Source organism: Schistocerca americana, chromosome 5 (assembly GCF_021461395.2).
Source record: "Schistocerca americana isolate TAMUIC-IGC-003095 chromosome 5, iqSchAmer2.1, whole genome shotgun sequence".
Classification (NCBI taxonomy): domain Eukaryota; kingdom Metazoa; phylum Arthropoda; class Insecta; order Orthoptera; family Acrididae; genus Schistocerca; species Schistocerca americana.
Window position 1 is genome coordinate 601,722,768 of NC_060123.1, and position 21,023 is coordinate 601,743,790.

The following is a 21,023-nucleotide window of genomic DNA, read 5'->3' on the forward strand; positions in this document are numbered from 1 at the left end:
GCTTCAACACGATACCACAGTTCATCAAGAGTAGTGACTGGCGTATTGTGACGAGCCAGTTGTTCGGCCACCATTGACCAGACGTTTTCAGTTGGTCAGGGGTCTGGAGAATGTGCTGGCCAGGGCAGCAATCGAACATTTTCTGTATCCAGAAAGGCCCGTACAGGACCTGCAACACGCGGTCGTGCATTATCCTGCTGAAATGTAGGATTTCGCAGGGATCGAATGAAGGGTAGAGCCACGGGTCGTAACACATCTGAAAAGTAACCTTCACTGTTCAGAGTGCCATCTATGTGAACAAGAGGTGACCGAGACGTGTAACCAATGGTACCCCATACCATCACGCCGGGTGATACGCCAGTATGGCGATGACGAATACACGCTTCCAATGTGCGTTCACTGCGATGTCGCCAAACACGGATGCGACCATCACAATGCTGTAAACAGAACCTGGATTCATCCGAAAAAATGTTTTGCCATTCGTGCACCCAGGTTCGTCGTTGAGTACACCATCCCAGGCGCTCCTGTCTGTGATGCAGCGTCAAGGGTAACCGCAGCCACGGTCTCCGAGCTGATAGTCCATGCTGTTGCAAACGTCGTCGAACTGTTCGTGCAGGTCGTTGTTGTCTTGCAAACGTCCCCATCTGTTGACTCAGGGATCGAGACGTGGCTGCACGATCCGTTACAGCCATGCGGATAAGATGCCTGTCATCTCGACTGCTAGTGATGCGAGGCCGTTGGGATCCAGCACGGCGTTCCGTATTACCTTCTTGAACCCACTGATTCCATATTATGCTAACAGTCATTGGATCTCGACCAACGCGAGCAGCAATGTCACGATACGATAAACCGCAATCGCGATAGGCTACAATCCGACCTTTATCAAAGTCTGAAACGTGATGGTACGCATTTCTCCGCCTTAAAAGAGGCATCACGACAACGTTTCTACGGGCAACGTCTGTCAACTGCTGTTAGTGTATGAGAAATCGGTTGGAAACTTTCCTCATGTCAGAACGTTGTAGGTGTCGCCACAGGCGCCAACCTCGTGTGAATGATCTGAAAAGATAATCACTTGCATATCACAGCATCTTCTTCCTGACGGTTAAATTTCGCGTCTGTAGCACGTCATCTTCGTGGTGTAGCAATTTTAATGGTCAGTATTGTATGAAATAAATTCCTTACACTTCCTTCAGGAATGTTACATGGACATCCGCATGTTCGTAACAAACATGCCCATGCAAGTAAGTCACAATCCAATGTCTTACAGAAACTACCAGCAGACATACAATGCAACCAAGTCCAAAAATGTCCAAATATGTGTGAAATGGGACTTAACTGCTAAGGTCATCAGTCCCTAAGCTTACACACTAATTAACCTACATTATCGTAAGGACAAACACACACACCCATGCCAGAGGGAGGACTCGAACCTCCGCCGGTACCAGCCACACAGTTAAAAACTTATTTATTTCATAAAAATAATATATTCTATAATATAAATTAAAACATAGAAAACAACAACATAAATGAATATACATTTCTAAGCTAGTCAGTATCAGTCCACTGACTGGATGCTTAAGATGGTGAAAAAGTATGTACCTAATTTTGTCACTGCATGTGTATTTCTAGACATACTGTTTTTGTGTTAATTTCAGGTTGCACATATGCAAAACATGAGGTCACAGTGACAGTTTATAGTAGAGCTTATTGGGTTAAATGCAGTATCTGGATTTGTAAAGGTAGTATCTAAAACTGAAATAGATGGCTTAGCGCAATGTTCAACCCAGGAGCAGTCTGTATTTCACTCTGTCTTTACACACCAGTATTTTACTTCCAATGACATTTTTGGTATCTGAGACTTCACATTTTATAAGTCACCAAAGAATATTTCATGTATGCAGAGTTCGCTTGTAAAGTTCAAAATAAGTAAGCAATGTGTTATTCCCACGTAACATGCAGACGGGTCCTTGTTCCATCACAGTTCTTTGTTCACGATGATGCTGATATCTGTTTCTTTTTGTGAACCTGTTAGACTGTGTAATTGTACATGATTCATTTCGCTTCTTAACAAATACATACAGCTTTATTACAAAACCAAAGTGAAATTACTAGTTAACAATGATAACTGAAATTGTTGTACGTATCACATTTTAGATGTACTTTAAGAATTTTGATATCCACAGAAGTAAAAAGATTTTCCAGTGATATTTGAAAGTATGATAGAGACAGAACTTTTTCCACCAGAACGTTTGTTACTTGTAAGAGGCATATCATCCCTCTCTCTCTCTCTCTCTCTCTGTCTCATTTGTGTATACGTTCAACCTCTAGGTCACAGATGTGGCATTGCTGTCTATTGACACCCTCTTCCTAACTTTCCCTTCTCCTTGTTGCTCTTCCTCATTTTCGGCTATAGGCACAACCATTATTGACGGCCTAGCACTTTTACTCCAAGATTCTGGACGTGGTACCTCTTCACTTTCAGCTATTGACATAATCATTATTGAAGGCCGTGCACTCTTACTCCAGGTTTCTGGAGGTGGTGTGTCCATCTTCTTCAGAAGGTGAGGGCCAGAGACGATGATGCTGATGGCACACAGTGGTGCCGCAATTACGATGGACAGCACGCACAAGAGCTCAGTTAACTTCCCGTAGCGAACCTCCTCTTCTGAGCCTCCGGGACCCTTTGCCTTGAGAAGTGCTTGTGAACACAGAGCGGCCTGTGGAAGCAAATAAAAATCATATTCAACTTTAATCTTTTTAAAAGAAGCAGTAAAAATAATGCCATGATCTACACTGAACAAAATGAGTGGATTTATCAATTAACAAAAATGAGGATTGACAATACCTCAACTGCAGTGAAATGATAGATACTCCACAGGCACATTCACAGGCAACAAATTGATAAAAACTTTCAGGTCTCAATTCGTTTACTATGCATATGGAATTGTGATCGAGTAAGGCAGAACGGATAACACTCCATTGCAATTTCTGAAATCGAAGGGGAAGTGGCAACCAAGGGACTGTTCAAGTTGCTGTGTAGACTCTGCGGGACTGGAGCCGTACAGGGGTTGGACAAAAATACAGAAGCACCAAAAACACAAAAGTTTAGCACATCTAATACAATGTAGGCATTCAAAACAACCGGCTAATGTGGCCGAGCGGTTCTTGGCGCTTCAGTCCCGAACCACGCGGCTGCTACGGTCGCAGGCAGGCGTGAATGTGTGTGCTGTCCTTAGGTTAGTTAGGTTTAAGTAGTTCTAACTCTATGCGACTGATGACCTCAGATGTTAAGTCCCATAGTGCTTAGAGCCATTTGAACCATTCAAAACAGTTTTTTGTCGTCCGAGAATGGATAAATACCTGTCCTGTGCGGTTTTCAAGGGAATCTTATACCATTCTTCCTGCAAAAGATTAGCTGGTTCAGTAACGATGCTGGAGGTATAAAGTGATCATGCACTGTTCCCTCCAAGGTAGACCCCAGAGGTTTGATAACATTGAGACCTGACGAGCGTGGTGGCCGGGAGAGATGCAAAAATTCATTCTCGTGGTCACTCACGAAATCGGTCCTCGATGATGAGTTGGGTGAACTGGGGTGTTGTCGTCTTGGAAGAGAACATCATAAATTTGGAACAAACATTGTACCATGGGATGGACCTGATCAGCCAAAATGGTCTCATAATCTACGGCAGTAGACCTTGAAGAGTAAACAAGGGATTCGTGGAATACCATGATATCACTGCCCTAATCATCACCGAACGCCCGCCATGTATCACTCTTGAGATGTAAGCTCAGCCAGATGTTGGAAACAATATGAAACAAGACTCATTCGACCAAACGTCATTCTTCCATTGCTCCATAGTCCACGTTTTATTACTTCAGCACTACTTTTTTACTGTTCCTGGCATCACTGATGAGCAGTTTTGGATTTCCAGCTCGCCCTCCAATTCCCAACCTATGGAGCTCCCTTCGCATTGTTTTGGTGCTGACAGTGTTCGGGAGAGTGACATTCAGTTCTGCACTGACTTTTCCGGCTGACGTCCTCTTATTTTTTTGTCATAATCCTCTTCAATGACCTCCTTCACGATCACCCAACACACAATTTAGTTCGCATTGAGACTTAGTGCATGATGTTTATCCGCCTTCCCTGCATGCGATATAAATCTTTGATACTGTGCCTCTTGAAACATCAAACCCTTCGGCTACTGTCGTTACGGAAGCACCCGGCATAAGAGTAGAAACGATTTCCCCACGTTCAAATTCACTTAGCCCCAACATAACGCACTCACAGCTTCACAAAACAATATTCCGACAACGATTGACTCTTACAATGTATAGAGGATAAAACACAGGTTTTCATTCGCGGTCAAAAACAACAACACCTGTAGGCTTCGCTAAGATCTGCATTTATTGCAGTCATTCGTTTCTCACGCTGTTTCCATATTTTTGTGCAACTCCCGTACCATCAGCCTTTCGGAAAAATATCATCCACACAATGCCGAAGACAGCAAGGGCATATGAGTGTGAGAACTATCGCGCAATGAACTTGACTGCTCATGCATCCAACCTGTTCAAAAAAAAAAAAAAAAAAAAAAAAAAAAAAAAAAAAAAAAAAAAAAAAAAAAAAAATGTAGAAAAATGTAAAAGAAAATTAAGGGTCTGATAGATGATCATCAATTTTCAATAAAAATAATACCAATCACCGTTATATAGGTTTATTTCTAGGCAACCAGTTTCGACGTTACAATACGTCATCTTCAGGCCAAAACTGCTCCAATCCAGTAACCTTCGTGTCACAAATAAAGCAGTGCCTTTAACTGGTCTCGTAATAGCTATTACAGGTATACGTGTTCGTTGGACAATAGTCAGCAACCCACTGTTATATTTGCAACACGAAGGTTACTGAATTGGAGCAGTTTTGGCTTGAAGATGACGTAGTGTAACGTCGAAACTGGTTGTCTAGAAATAAACCTGTATAACGGCGACTGGTATTGATTTTATTGAACAATGAACAGCCATAGTGCTATGCTCCACCAGAAGATGGAGTTACGACCATCAGTTTGGTTTTTGGGAAGGTAAGGACACCGGAGAAGCAGTTCCGACGTTGCGATTAAGAATGGAAAACTTGTGCAAAAAATCAAGACCTGTTCGTAGAATTTGCTGACCTGTAAAAAGCATTCAATAATGTAAAATTGTGCAGGATGTCTGAAATGCTGAGAGAACAGGAATAACCTACTGGGAAAGACGGATAATATTTAATGTCTACAAGAACCAAGTGGGAACAGTAAGAAATGTAGACCAAGAACGAAGTCCTCGGATTCAGGAGGGCCTAAGACAGAGATGCAGTCCGTAATGTTCAGGCTGTACACCGAAAAAGCAACTGCAGAAAGAAAAGAAGATTCAAGAGTGGGGTAAGATTCAGGGTCAGAAGAAGTCAAGATACGATTTACAGATGATATTACTGTCCTCATTGAGAGTGAAGACTCACAGGATATGCTGAGTCGACGGAACAGTCTACTGACGATAGAATTTCTATTGAAGGGTTTTGTGGATTTAAACACTCTATTTCTAACATAGTTAACATACTGTGTTTTGTGTAACTTTTGCTGCCAGTACTCACCCATAATTAGTTTTGGTAATATACATACCTGACCAGCAGCCTTCGCCATCCAGGATAAAGAGACAAAAATTTTTTCCTTGAGGTTTAGTTTACTGCCAATTCCCAAGAGCATTGTTGCCAGTATTCGTACCTAAAAAAAAGAGAGAAATACTTTTTAAACCGAATGTCATTTGTTTCTGGTCGACTTTCACGAACTCATTCCGAAACAAAACTAAATTTATTAATGCAGTCATATATCATAACACTTTACATAAAAAGCTAAGACTCATTCAATCCGAATTTTTATAATGAACCTGTTGCATCATCGTACTGCTATAGACACTCCAGAACACTTGAATTACTAGTTCCTACCTCCATCTAAGAATTTACACTTTCCATAACATGAAGTATTTTCACACACAGTTTAAAAATGTAAAGCAAAAATTTCAGAGATGCTGACATCAATCAAATATTAATTTTGTTACGGTTTCCATGGACATACAGAAAAATGGGCACAGTGGCTGTTAAGCTAGAAAATTTTAGCCACACACTGGATCAAATAGAATGAATGTACGAGGGTGAGTCAAATGAAAACCATACATTTGTAATAACAAATCGAAATTCCGCCCTGTTATCCTGTAAGTTGGTTAGCGTGCTACAAAGAGCGTGCAGAATGGCCTGTAGGTGGCAGCATAGTGCAGATGCACACGTACCGTCGCAGTATCAGTATAAAGATGGCTGCCCCACTTCCGACTTGCACCAGGGAAGAACAGCGTTCTCTTAATCGGTTTTTGCGTAGTGAAGGTGTGAAACCTATTGAAATTCATCGACGAATGAAGGTTCAGTATGGTGATGCATGTTTGTCACAGCAGCAAGTCTACCAATGGAGTAGGAATTTCGCAAATGGTGTAACTTCAGTGGACGATGCACCTCGTCCAGGTCAGACACAACGAGTTGTGACTCCACAGAACATTGCAGCAGTTGAAGCCATAGTGAAGGAAAACCGCCGAGTGACACTGAATGGCATTGCAGCATGTTTACACATTAGTCATGGGTTAGCACACCACATTGTGCATGATGTGCTCCTGTTTCACGAAGTGTCTGCAAGATGGGTACCACGGCAGCTGACTCTTGAAATGAGAGAACGATGTGTTGATGCTTGTGAAAAACTTCTTCTGCAGTTTGAACGAGGTGATGACTTCCTTGCAACAATCGTTACTGGGGACGAAACCTGGGTTCACTTCCACCAACCGGAAACGAAGAGAGCGAGCAAGGAATGGCGCCATTCCTCGTCACGAAAACCAAAGAAGTTTCAAACAGAACCATCAGTAAGGAAGGTTGTGCTGACTCTCTTTTTGGACCAAAAAGGCGTCATTTTGGAGCATTACATGCCTAGAGGGGCCACTGTCACCAGTGCATCATACACAGATCTCCTAAAAAATCATCTACAGCCTCCAATTAAATCAAAGAGACTTGGATTGCTGTCACAGGTGTCCTTATGCAACAGTACAATGCAAGGCACCACACTGCCTGTACAATAGTTGCAACAATCGCAGACCTGCATTTTGAGTGTCTTCCTCATCTACCATACTCACCAAATCTTGCCCCAAATGATTTCCATATGTCGGGACCACTCAAAGACGCAATGGGAGGAAAGAAGTTCCTTTCTGATAAAGAGGTACGCAACACGGTGCATGAGTGCTTGTGCAGACTACCAAAAGAATTTTTTTCTAAAGGAATTTATGCACTTTGTAAGCGCTGGAGGACTTGCATTGAGCGTGGGGGAGATTATGTTGAAAAGCGATACAGCTTTGTACCACTTCTGCACAATAAATAATATTTGAAACAATATTGAAGGTTTTCATTTGACTCACCCTCGTACAAGAAGAAAATATGTATTACCAATAGATTCATTACCGAGACTTCTTTGTTTCATGTGTGTGTCTATTTCCAAGTTAGTGCTTGTATTTTTTCCTAGTAGTTACTGTGACTTTCACCTAAATGCAGATGCTACAAGAATATGAATAAATATTATCTTTAGGACATTCAGTGAATTTTCACAAGACATGTACTTGGTGATTATAATGAAAGTGTAGCTACTCATGGAGGTCCATTGTCGGCTGTCATTCTCATACAGCAGCTTTTTTTTGTTTATTGGATTTCAATTCCCCCCCACCCCAAAGAGGGTAGCAGTGTAATATGCTGCTCTACAGCCTACAGAAAAGTTAAAAAAGATAATGAGAATAGAAAGAAACAAGAAAAACAGGTGATAAAACGCTGGCATTGTAAAAAAAACTGTAAAATGGTGGTAAGTTGTGGGATTTAAACTATAAAAACACTGCGGTGACGATGTGGATGAAGTAGTAACAGGCACAATTAAAAAACATGGTGACAGTCTGGTTTCCATTCGCACAAGATAAAAAAACACAACTAGTGACAGTATGGCGGCTGTTCACAACACTGACAGGGTATGCCCAACACTGAACACACACTTATAACAGCACTATACAGGTGACAGAGCAGCAGATGAGGGGGGGGGGGGGAGGCGGGGGTAGGACCTGGACCTATGATGGGGGAGGAGAGGAAAAGAAAAGGGGGAGCCGATGGTGGAAGGGGACATAGAAAGGAGGGGGGCTGGGCAGACACGAGAAGGAGTGGGAAAGGCAGTGGAGGGTAGAGCAGAAAGGACTCAGGAGAGAGAAGGGAGACAGAGAGAGGGTACATGGGGAAAAATCAGGATGGAAGGGGGGGGGGAAGAGGGAGTCCGGGGAAAGCACAGAGGAAAGGAGGGGGAGGTGAGGATCAGATGTGATAGGAGGGATGAATGGAGGGAGAGAGGGCATCATCCAGGAGAGGGAGTTGACGGAAGCCACCTTGGGAATGGAGATGAAGGGTGTAGAGATGAAGGGTATGGGGGACACAACAGTGAAGGCGCGGGTTGGAGAGGAGCAACCAGGGGATGAGGGGGATCAAGGCGGTGGGAGGTGTAGAGTATATGGATATGTTCGAGGAATAGGAACAGGTGGGGGAAAGGAATCTGGTCGTAGAGGATCCATGTGGGGGAGGGGAGGCGTATACGGAAGGCGAGGCAGAGTGCATGGTGCTCGAGGATGTGGAGGGGCTTATAGAATTTGGGGGGGCTGGGAGGAGATATCCAGGTGGGACTGGCATAACAGAGGAATACAGCAGCGAAACGTGGTACATATTGTAATGCAGAATCGATTTATGCTGGAAAAGATTATTTCCAGTTTTGGCCATCAGATGCAAACCTGGCGCTGTGAATGCAAGAAAGCCATATAGAAATATTTCGATACGTAATGGATTACAAGTATGGACCCGTGGTCTAGGGGTAGCGCCTTTGATTCATAATCAAAACGTCTTCGGTCCCGGGTTCGATCCCCGCCACTGCCTAAATGTTGATAAATAATCAGCATTGGCGGCCGAAGACTTCCGGCATAAGAAGTTAGCCTCATTCTGCCAACGGCCTTGTCAAAGAGGGCGGAGGAGCGGATAGAGGTTCAGGGCACTCTCTTGTCCTAGGGGTGGGAAATTGCCCCTAAAGGCGGAAGAATCAGCAATGATCAACGACATGAGGATGCAGAAGGCAATGGAAACCACTGCAATAAAGACACGTAACGTGTATCCACAACGCACGTGCCCTGTAATTGAAGAAGTGTCGTGATGAACTCTCCATTGGCAAAACATTCCGGAATAGTCCCCCATTCGGATCTCCGAGAGGGGACTGCCAAGGGAGAGGTTACCATGAGAAAAAGATTGAATAATCAACGAAAAGATAACGTTCTACGAGTCGGGGCGTGGAATGTCAGAAGCTTGAACGTGGTAGGGAAACTAGAAAATCTGAAAAGGGAAATGCAAAGGCTCAATCTAGACATAGCAGGGGTCAGTGAAGTGAAGTGGAAGGAAGACAAGGATTTTTGGTCAGATGAGTATCGTGTAATATCAACAGCAGCAGAAAATGGTATAACATCTACATCTACATCTACATTGATACTCCGCAAGCCACCCAACGGTGTGTGGCGGAGGTGTAGGATTCGTTATGAATAGGAAGGTAGGGCAGAGGGTGTGTTACTGTGAACAGTTCAGTGACCGGGTTGTTCTAATCAGAATCGACAGCAGACCAACACCGACAATAGTTCAGGTATACATGCCGACGTCGCAAGCTGAAGATGAACAGATAGAGAAAGTGTATGAGGATATTGAAAGGGTAATGCAATATGTAAAGGGGGACGAAAATCTAATAGTCATGGGCGACTGGAATGCAGTTGTAGGGGAAGGAGTAGAAGAAAAGGTTACAGGAGAATATGGGCTTGGGACTAGGAATGAAAGAGGAGAAAGACTAATTGAGTTCTGTAACAAGTTTCAGCTAGTAATAGCGAATACCCTGTTCAAGAATCACAAGAGGAGGAGGTATACTTGGAAAAGGCCGGGAGATACGGGAAGATTTTAATTAGATTACATCATGGTCAGACAGAGATTCCGAAATCAGATACTGGATTGTGAGGCGTACCCAGGAGCAGATATAGACTCAGATCACAATATAGTAGTGATGAAGAGTAGGCTGAAGTTCAAGAAATTAGTCAAGAAGAATCAATACGCAAAGAAGTGGGATACGGAAGTACTAAGGATTGACGAGATACGTTTGAAGTTCTCTAACGCTATAGATACAGCAATAAGGAATAGCGCAGTAGGCAGTACAGTTGAAGAAGAATGGACATCTCTAAAAAGGGCCATCACAGAAGTTGGGAAGGAAAACATAGGTACAAAGAAGGTAGCTGCGAAGAATCCATGGGTAACAGAAGAAATACTTCAGTTGATTGATGAAAGGAGGAAGTACAAACATGTTCCGGGAAAATCAGGAATACAGAAATACAAGTCGCTGAGGAATGAAATTAATAGGAAGTGCAGGGAAGCTAAGACGAAATGGCTGCAGGAAAAATGTGAAGACATCGAAAAAGATGTGATTGTCGGAAGGACAGACTCAGCATACAGGAAAGTCAAAACAACCTTTGGTGACATTAAAAGCAACGGTGGTAAGATTAAGAGTGCAACGGGAATTCCACTGTTAAATGCAGAGGAGAGAGCAGATAGGTGGAAAGAATACATTGAAAGCCTCTATGAGGGTGAAGATTTGTCTGATGTGATAGAAGAAGAAACAGGAGTCGATTTAGAAGAGACAGGGGATCCAGTATTAGAATCGGAATTTAAAAGAGCTTTGGAGGACTTACGGTCAAATAAGGCAGAAGGGATAGATAACATTCCATCAGAATTTCTAAAATCATTGGGGGAAGTGGCAACAAAACGACTATTCACGTTGGTGTGTAGAATATATGAGTCTGGCGATATACCATCTGACTTTCGGAAAAGCATCATCCACACAATTCCGAAGACGGCAAGAGTTGACATATGCGAGAATTATCGCACAATCAGCTTAACAGCTCATGCATCGAAGCTGCTTACAAGAATAATATACAGAAGAATGGAAAAGAAAATTGAGAATGCGCTAGGTGACGATCAGTTTGGCTTTAGGAAAAGTAAAGGGACGAGAGAGGCAATTCTGACGTTACGGCTAATAATGGAAGCAAGGCTAAAGAAAAATCAAGACACTTTCATAGGATTTGTCGACCTGGAAAAAGGTTCGACAATATAAAATGGTGCAAGCTGTTCGAGATTCTGAAAAAAGTAGGGGTAAGCTATAGGTAGAGACCGGTCATATACAATATGTACAACAACCAAGAGGGAATAATAAGAGTGGACGATCAAGAACGAAGTGCTCGTATTAAGAAGGGTGTAAGACCCTACTCTTCAATCTGTACATCGAGGAAGCAATGATGGAAATAAAAGAAAGGTTCAGGAGTGGAATTAAAATACAAGGTGAAAGGATATCAATGATACGATTCGCTGATGACATTGCTGTCCTGAGTGAAAGTGAAGAAGAATTAAATGATCTGCTGAACGGAATGAACAGTCTAATGAGTACATAGTATGGTTTGAGAGTAAATCGGAGAAAGACGAAGGTAATGAGAAGTAGTAGAAATGAGAACAGCGAGAAACTTAACATCAGGATTAATGGTCACGAAGTCAATGAAGTTTAGGAATTCTGCTACCTAGGCAGTAAAATAACCAATGACGGAGGGAGCAAGGAGGACATCAAAAGCAGACTCGCTATGGGAAAAAAGGCATTTCTGGCCAAGAGAAGTCTACTAATATCAAATACCAGCCTTAATTTGAGGAAGAAATTTCTGAGGATGTACATCTGCAGTACAGCATTGTATGGTAGTGTGAAACATGGACTGTGGGAAAACCGGAACAGAAGAGAATCGAAGCATTTGGGATGTGGTGCTATAGACGAATGTTGAAAATTAGGTGGACTGATAAGGTAAGGAATGAGGAGGTTCTACGTAGAATCGGGGAGGAAAGGAATATGTGGAAAACACTGATAAGGAGAAGGGCCAGGATGATAGGGCATCTGCTAAGACATGAGGGAATGACTTCCATGGTACTAGAGGGAGCTGTAGAGGGCAAAAACTGTAGAGGAAGACAGAGATTGGAATACGTCAAGCAAATAATTGAGGACGTAGGTTGCAAGTGCTGCTCTGAGATGAAGAGGTTAGCACAGGAAAGGAATTCGTGGCGGGCCGCATCAAACCAGTCAGTAGACTGTTGACCAATTAAAAAAAAATGGATTACAAATGGAACATGGGCAAAAAAGTTCGAACAAGTGAGAAAGGCATAATGATGACTTTTTAACCGCCACTTACATAATTTGTTCAGTATGAGCACTGGAGACGTCGACGAGATGCCCTACAGCACCAGATTCGTACCTGGTGCCCAAAGGTGGAACTAATTTGTTTTCAGCGAGATTGGTTTCGCATTAACGCATTAGCGTGTCTGCCGTATGATAATTACAGCCTACACTGGACCCTTATGAGCAGCTGCACTAATTACAACCACGGGGCCCAGTACTTATCACGATATGACACAGTCCATAGCTGTACTCGATTCAGTTAATGGAATTACTGGAACACAGTAATCAGATTACAGTAAAAAGACCACAACTTGAAGTGGAAAAAATGCACACTAGACTTAATGAAGCTCTCTAGTTAAATTACATTTACACTGCACAGTACTGCAGATCACAGACGCTAGCAAGAGGGTATGGGACAGAGGAATGAGGGTAAGTGGACGAGGGACACTTGCCGCATTCTGGAACATGGGGGTACCAATAACTCCTCCACATCAGATTCTTTAATAAGTCGAAGTACCCTGCACAGAATAAATTCAGACACTATATGAGTGCGGTCTTGATAATTTCCACCTCATTTTGAGGAAAGTTGGTTTTTCAAATATCTGAATGTTTATGACGTCATGTATCCTAACCTATGTGGCGTACAATTGTATAACTTACACTTAGTAGTACACTACTGGCCATTAAAATTGCTAAACCACAAAGATGACGTGCTGCCGACGCGAAATTTAACCGACAGGAAGGAGATGCTGTGATATGCAAATGATTCGTTTTTCAGAGCATTCACACAAGGTTGGCGCCGGTGGTGACACCTACGACGTACTGGCATGAGGAAAGATCCAACCGATTTCTCATATACAAACAGCAGTTGACCAGCATTGCCTGGTGAAACGTTGTTGTGATGCCTCGTGTCAGGAGGAAAAATGCGTACCGTCACGTTTCCGGCTTTGATAAAGGTGGGATTGTATCCTATCGCGATTGCGGTTAATCGTATCGCGACATTGGTCCTCGCGTTGGTCGAGATCCAATGACTGTTAGCATTATATGGAATCGGTGGGTTCAAGAGGGTAATACGGAACGCCGTGCTGGATCCCAACGGCCTCGTATCACTAGCAGTCGAGATGACAGGCATCTTATCCGCATGGCTGTAGCGGATCGTGCAGCCACGTCTCGATCCCTGAGTCAACAGATGGCGACGTTTGCAAGACAACAACCATCTGTACGAACAGTTCGACGACGTTTGCAGCAGCATGGACTATCAGCTCGGAGACCAAGGCTGCGGCTAACCTTGACGCTGCATCACAGACAGGAGCGCCTGCAACGACGAACCTGGGTGCACGAATGGCAAAACGTCATTATTTCGGGTGAATCCAGGTTCTGTTTACAGCATCATGATGGTCGCATCCGTATCTGGCGACATCGTGGAGAACGCACATTGGAAGCGTGTATTCGTCATCGCCATACTGGCGTATCACCCGTCGTGATGGTATGGGGTGCCATTGGTTACACGTCTCGGCCACCTCTTGTTCGCATTGACGGCACTTTGAACAGTGGACGTTACATTTCAGATGTGTTACGACCCGTGGCTCTACCCTTCATTCGATCCCTGCAAAACCCTACATTTCAGCAGGATAATCCACGACCGTATGTTGCAGGTCCTGCATGGGTCTTTCTGGATACCGAAAATGTTCGACTGCTGCCCTGGCCGGCACATATTCCAGATCTCTCACCAATTGAAAACGTCTGGTCAATGGTGACCGAACAACTGGCTCGCCACAATACGCCAGTCACTACTCTTGATGAACTGATTTCGTGCTGAAGCTGCATGGGCAGCTGTACCTGTACACGCCATCCAAGCTCTGTTTGACTCAATGCCCAGGCATATCAAGGCTGTTATTACGGCCAGAGGTGGTTGTTCTGGGTATTGATTTCTCAGGATCTTTACACCCAAATTTCGTGAAAATGTAGTCACATGTCAGTTCTAGTATAATATATTTGTCCAATGAATACCCGTTTATCATCTGCATTTCTTCCTGGTGTAGCAATTTTAATGGCCAGTAGTGTATTTGTGGATTCTCTCTTCAACAAGGGTTGCGAATGGAATTAACAGAAAAGAAGTAATAAAGTAAAGTGTCATTCCTGACGCTGAGGTTTTAGTGCTTGAACAGCAAAAATGTAATAAAAGACAGTTTTTTTCCTTTCATTATTTTGTGGAGGATGCCAGCGAGGAATAGCTTCGAAAAGGTTTTTGTTGACGAAAGTCGTTAAACTGTTCTCAAAGACTTCGAAGAATTTGCGCGCTGTGACTAACACTGCCCCAAGTCGTATACGTACACACTTCCTGACTTAAGTACTTGACTCATTGTGTTACCCCTTTAACGTAACATTATATCTCTTAACGAGTCGGTTATGACAGTATATTCACTCAATTACTGTTTTAAATAATGAAAACCAAATTTTTGTTGCGCGTGGAGTCTGTTACATAGACAACCTGCAAATGAGATAGGGTGATTGATCGTTTTAGCGGTTTAGTAATATAGACTGACTTCTCATCCATGCACATTATAAAAATGTATGTATGTTCCTCATCTCCCCCTAAACCACTGGACCGATTTCAACCAAACTTAAGTACACATATCACTTGATGGAAGGAGCCACATCAGGCTAAACTTGTAGAGGAACAGGAAGACTGGGATATGCGCAACATATAGTTCAGGACACTGGATGAAAAGACTGACGTAAGAGGGGGAATAGTGGGCGCCACATCAAGCCAGTCAGAGGACTGATGGCATAAATCAGCCGTAAATTCACCAACGCATCGCTTTCTCTCGCACTACTGTCATAAGCGTAATTATGATAGATATGTGAGATTTTATTATAACTTTTTTCTCTTAAAATAATCATTGTCACAGTTAAATCAAACTCTATTTTGGTTTGCAACTTTTTTTTGCTGTCTCAACATACAGATACAACCTCCAGTTGCTTTTTACCTTTCTCATCATAATACGGTTTTTGACATTTTTTGAGTGGTTTTACGCAACCTATACTTTTTTCTGTTTTCTTATTCAGCCTGTCATTCTCTATTGTTTCCTAACAACGATTCTGAACAGTTTTAAAACTGGTTAGGTGGATCAGCTATAGCGACTGGAGATATGTGTTTCATGTGTTTTATGGTTTGTTTTCAGTCTTACTTTTTCTTGTTTCTGACTTTTTGACTGTGCACTCTGTACTTGGCAGATGTGAGCGTAATGTTTGTTGCTGGCTTCCAATGCTGACTTTCCTCTCATATTTTCCTATAGTATCCCTCTTGACTCGATGTCCAGTCAAACTTGCTTAAGTAATTCCTGCAAAGTTTCTATTGTTCCAACCTATTCTTCCGTTAGCCCAGACGATTGATGAAGACATTCTTACTTCCGAAATCAAGTAGTCGAGTCTGCAGTGTGATTTCTTCTGTTTATACTGGCCATATAATAGTATTTTGTCACTGTTTTACTACATAGACACTTAAATACTAAATGTGGCTGAATTATGTACTCACCACCATAGCTGTGATGATACAGGCAACGCACAGTGAAACGAGGTTTCCCGTTAATTCCTCAAATTTTATCTGGGTACCTGTTATTCCAAACAGCACCGGTTCGAATATTATCCAAAATATTTCAAAGGCTGTAGCAACTGGGTTCTGAAACAAACAAAAAACTGATGAGCCAACAACAAAGCGCCGAGAAGATACTATGATAAATTAGTTTATACACAGATTCCATTATTCGGATATTTTTATGAAGTCCGTTCCCCATTTTAGAAATGATAATGAAATGCGAAGGCCAAAGCAGCTTCTAATTAATTGTTGTATTGTACACTGAAGAGCCAAAGAAAGTGGTACACCTGCCTAATATCGTGTAGGGTCACCACAAACACACAGAAGTGCGGCAACACGACGTGTCATGGACTCGACTAATTTCTGAAGTAGTGCTGGAGGAACTGACACTGAATTATACAGAGCTGTCAATAAAGCCAAGAGGGCATGAGGAGCTGGAGATGTCTTCTGTACACCACGTTGCAAGGCATCCCATATGTGCTCAATAATTTTCATATCTGGGGGGATTGGTGGCCAGCGAAAGTGTTTAAACTTACAAGGGAACCTCCCCATCGCACCCCCCTCGGATTTAGTTATAAGTTGGCACAGTGGATAGGCCTTGATAAAGTGAACACAGATCAATTGAGAAAACAGGAAGAAGTTGTGTGGAACTGTGAAAAAATAAGCAAAATATACAAACTGAGTAGTCCATGCACAAGATAGGCAACAACAAGGGGAACGTGAGCCGAGGATCGCCGTGGTCCCGTGGTTAGCGTGACCAGCTGCAGAAGTAGAGGTCCTTCCTTCAAGTCTACCCTCGAGTGAAAATTTTACTTTCTTTATTTTTGCATAGTTATTATCTGTCCGTTCGTTCATTGACGTCTCTGTTCACTGTAATAAGTTTAGTGTCTGTGTTTTGCGACCGCATCGCAAAACCGTGCGATTAGTAGACGAAAGGACGTGCCTCTCCAATGGGAACCGAATACATTTGATCGCAAGGTCATAGGTCAACCGATTCCTCCACAGGAAAACACATCTGATATATTCTATACGACATTGGTGACGGCATGTGCGTCACATGACAGGAATATGATGTCGACCCACCTAACTTGTACACTTGGCGAATGGGTAAAAAGATTCTTCTACCTCGCTCGATTTAGGTTTTCTTGTGGATGTGATAATCACTCCCAAAAAAGTGATGAAAACATAAGAGTTTGTCACATAAACTGAAAATAAAAAATTAAACTTTTCACTCGATGGAAGATTTGAACCAAGGACCTTCCGTTTCGCAGCTGCTCACGTTACCACGAGACCACGGCGCTCCTGCGTTCCAAAAGTCCTTGATGCTGCCTATCTTCCCATAAATTACTCAGTTTGTATATTTTGCTTATTTTTTCACAGTTCCACACAACTTCTTCCCGTTTTCTCAATTGATCTGTGTTCAGTTTTTCAAGGCCTATCCACTGTGCCAACTTATAACTAAATCTGAGGGGGGTGCGATGGGGAGGTTCCCTTGTTAGAAGAGTGTTCCTGGAGCCACTCTGTAGGAACTCTGGAGGTATGGGGTATCGCATTGTCCCGCTGGAACTGCCCTAGTCCGTCGAAATGTACAATGGACATGAACGGATGCAAAGGATGCTTACGTATGTGTCACGTGTCAGAGTCGTATCTAGACTATCAGGGTTCCCCTATCACCCCAACTGCACACGCTCCACACCATTACAGAGCCTCCACCAGCTTGGACAGTCCCCTGCTGACATGCAGGGTCCATGTATTCATGACGTTGTCTCTATACCCGTACACGTCCATGTAGCTCGATACAATTTGAAACGAGATTGGCCCGACCAGGCAACATGCTTCCAGTCGTCAACAGTCCAGTGTCGGTGTTGACGGGCCCATGGGAGGCGTAAAGCTTTGTGTTGCGCCTGGGCCTTCGGCTCCGAAAGCCCATATCAATGATGTTTCGTTGAATGGTGCGCACGCTGACACTTGTTGATGGTCCGGCATTGAAATTTGTAGAAGGTTTGGACTTCTGTCACGTTGAACGATTCTCTTCAGTCGTCGTTGGTCCAGTTTTCGCTAGATCTTTTTCCGGCCGCAGCGATATCGGAGATATGATGTTTTTAGCGCATTCCTGATGTCCACGGTACAATCATAAAATATTCGCACGGGAAAATGCCCATTTCATCGCTACCTCGGAAATGCTGTGTCCCACTGCTCGTGCGCCGATTATAACACCACGTTCAGAGTCACTGAAATCTTGATAACCTGCCGTTGTCGCAGCAGTAACCGATCTAACAACTGCACGAGACAGTTGTTGTCTTATATAGGCCTTGCCGACCACAGCGCCTTGTGCTGCCCGTTTACATATCTCTGTATTTGAATACGGATGCCTATATCAGTTTCTTAGGTCCTTCAGTGTAAGTATAATAAATGATGTTAAGGTTTAAAACAATGTATAACTCAGAATCAGTGCTGTTGATCTAATAGTTACTTTGCTTTAGTCAGATAACCTAGCAATAAAGTTGTTACAGAAGTGACCACTGCAGAACAATAAGGCTGTGACAGGCAGTTGACTGGAATCTTTACAGTGATGTTTGCTTGTAATGAATTACTTACTAACAGTTATTAGACTCACGTAACGACTCGCCAGGTTTGCCGAGAGCGCTAATGCGCTGCTTGCTGGACTCGTGTAGGCGCGCCGGCCCTGAATCGAACCCGCCCGGCGGATTAACAACGTGGGCCGGGTGCCGGTCAGCATGGATGTGGTTTTAGGCGGTTTTCAACATGCCCCTAAGTAGACACCGGGCTGGACCCCAAGCCCCGCCTCAGTTACACGCCTTGCAGACATTTGAAAAACGTTCGCACTATTTCATGGTTTACGCTAGACGCAGGCAGCTGGGGTACACTGCTTCCGTCCCGGGGCTTATGGAGTGGCGGCAGGAAGGGCCACCCCTTCAAATTAATCGTGCCAAATCTGACTTAACCATGCCGACCCTGCGCATCATGCGGGACTCAGACATTAGCAAAAGAAGATATTAGTCTCACGTAAACCATAGTAAATACGAAAGTAAGTGCAAAATCGCAAGGACCCACTTGTCAATAATGCGAATATTTAGGTAACCTAAAAGTGTCCCCAAGGAGCAATTAAATGCAAAAGTATACAATTATTTGTTTCATTCATCAGAATAATAGTGAAGTTTCCTAGCACAATTAGGTGGAACACGTTTGGTTAAAAAGAATAACAAAAATTCTGTTCCAAAGACGAATAATAGTTATCGTTATTGGCCCCATGAACAACATCAAAATTCAAATTCAAATTTGTGTGAAATCTTATGGGGCTGAACTGCTAAGGTCATCAGTTCCTAAGCTTAGACACTACTACTCACTGAATCATACGAGATCAATGAACTGAAAATTTTGTATTTTAATAATTTATTCTCACGACATGTTTAACAACAGAGAACGTCACACACTTTATGTGTTACGAAGGCCAGGTCAATATTGTGTGGAAGTAAGTGCTTTATCCACACAGTAACTCCCTAACTGACGTGTCCAACAAGGTAATTCTCCGGCGGTGTCAGTACAACCTACAGGTAAAACGATGGAACACAACTGTGACCAATCTGGAGACAGCCAGGGCTGCACTCTGGAGTGCGAAAGGTATGGGAAAAATGCCTGAAACTCCTTTGCTCGGTAGTGTTCTCACTGACGGAAAGTAGTTCTGAGAGAGGATGGCAGAATTTGCGGCAGCGCCGGCAGCAGCCACTCACATCCTCCGGTCGAGTGCCGAGCGCCTCCCAGGAGATGCCCGACGCGAAGGCGGCGGTGAGGCAGCCCAGCGACCCGGCGCCGGGCACCCCCAGCGCTTCGCTGCCGAACACCGCGGCCACGCCCCCACACAGCAGCAGCAGCACCCGCAGAGGCACCACCAGCGGCTGCGGCAACACAACACCAACACTCGCACCCACCTCCACCGCCGACTGCGTTCATAGCCTAACATACACTACTGACCAAAAAAATTGCTATACCAAGAAGAAATGCAGATGATAAACGGGTATTCATTGGACAAATATACTAGAACTGACATGTGATTACATTTTCACGCAATTTGGGTCCATAGATCCTGAGAAATCAGTACCCAGAACAACCACTTCTGGTCGTAATAACGGCCTTGATACGCCTGGGCATTGAGTCAAACAGAACTTGGATGGCATGTACAGGTACAGCTGCTCACGCAGCTTCAACACGATAACACAGTTCATCACGAGTAGTGACTGGCGTATTATGACGACTCAGTTGCTCGGCCACCATTGACCAGATGTTTTCAATTGGTGAGACATCTGGAGAATGTGCTGGCCAGGGCAGCAGTCGAACATTTTCTGTATCCAGAAAGGCCTGTACAGGACCTGCAACATATGGTCGTGCATTATCCTGCTGAAATGTGGGGTTTCGCAGGGATCGAATGAAGGGTAGAGCCACGGGTCGTAACACATCTGAAATGTAACGTCCACTGTTCAAAGTGCCGTCAATGCGAACAAGAGGTGACGGACACGTGTAACCAATGACACCCCATACCATCACGCCGAGTGATACGCCAGTATGGCGATGACGAATACACGCTTCCAATGTGCGTTCACCGCGATGTCACCAAACACGGATGCGATCATGATGATGCTGTAAACAGAACCTGGATTCATCCGAAAAAATGACGTTTTGCCATTCGAGCACCCAGGTTCGTCGTTGAGTACACCATCGCAGGCACTCCTGTCTGTTATGCAGCGTCAAGGGTAACCGCAGCCATGGTCTCCCAGCTGATAGTCCGTGCTGCTGCAAACGTCGTCGAACTGTTCGTGCAGATGGTTGTTGTCTTGCAAACGTCCCCATCTGTTGACTCAGGGATCGAGACGTGGCTGCACGATCCGTTACAGCCATGCGGATAAGATGCCTGTCATCCCGACTGCTAGCGATACGAGGCCTTTGGTGTCCAGCACGGTGTTCCGTATTACCCTCCTGAACCCACCGGTTCCATAAGTAATGAGTGCTGTTGACAAGGGATCTCAGATCGATTCTATATTCCTAGA

The 21,023-nt window shown here is 43.8% G+C and overlaps 1 protein-coding gene across 1 annotated transcript in view; it reads right to left on the reverse strand.

The window, feature by feature from the left end:
- Positions 1-21,023, reverse strand: part of LOC124616576 (sodium/hydrogen exchanger 9B2-like) — a 275,126-nt gene that overhangs the window by 171,355 nt on the left and 82,748 nt on the right. Inside the window, exons 7-10 of the mRNA XM_047144896.1 lie at positions 19,713-19,877; positions 15,901-16,044; positions 5,646-5,747; positions 2,522-2,717 (exon numbers count right to left, since the gene is read on the reverse strand). Coding sequence (XP_047000852.1) covers positions 2,522-2,717; positions 5,646-5,747; positions 15,901-16,044; positions 19,713-19,877 — 607 coding nt within the window. The remainder of the gene's footprint in view (positions 1-2,521; positions 2,718-5,645; positions 5,748-15,900; positions 16,045-19,712; positions 19,878-21,023) is intronic.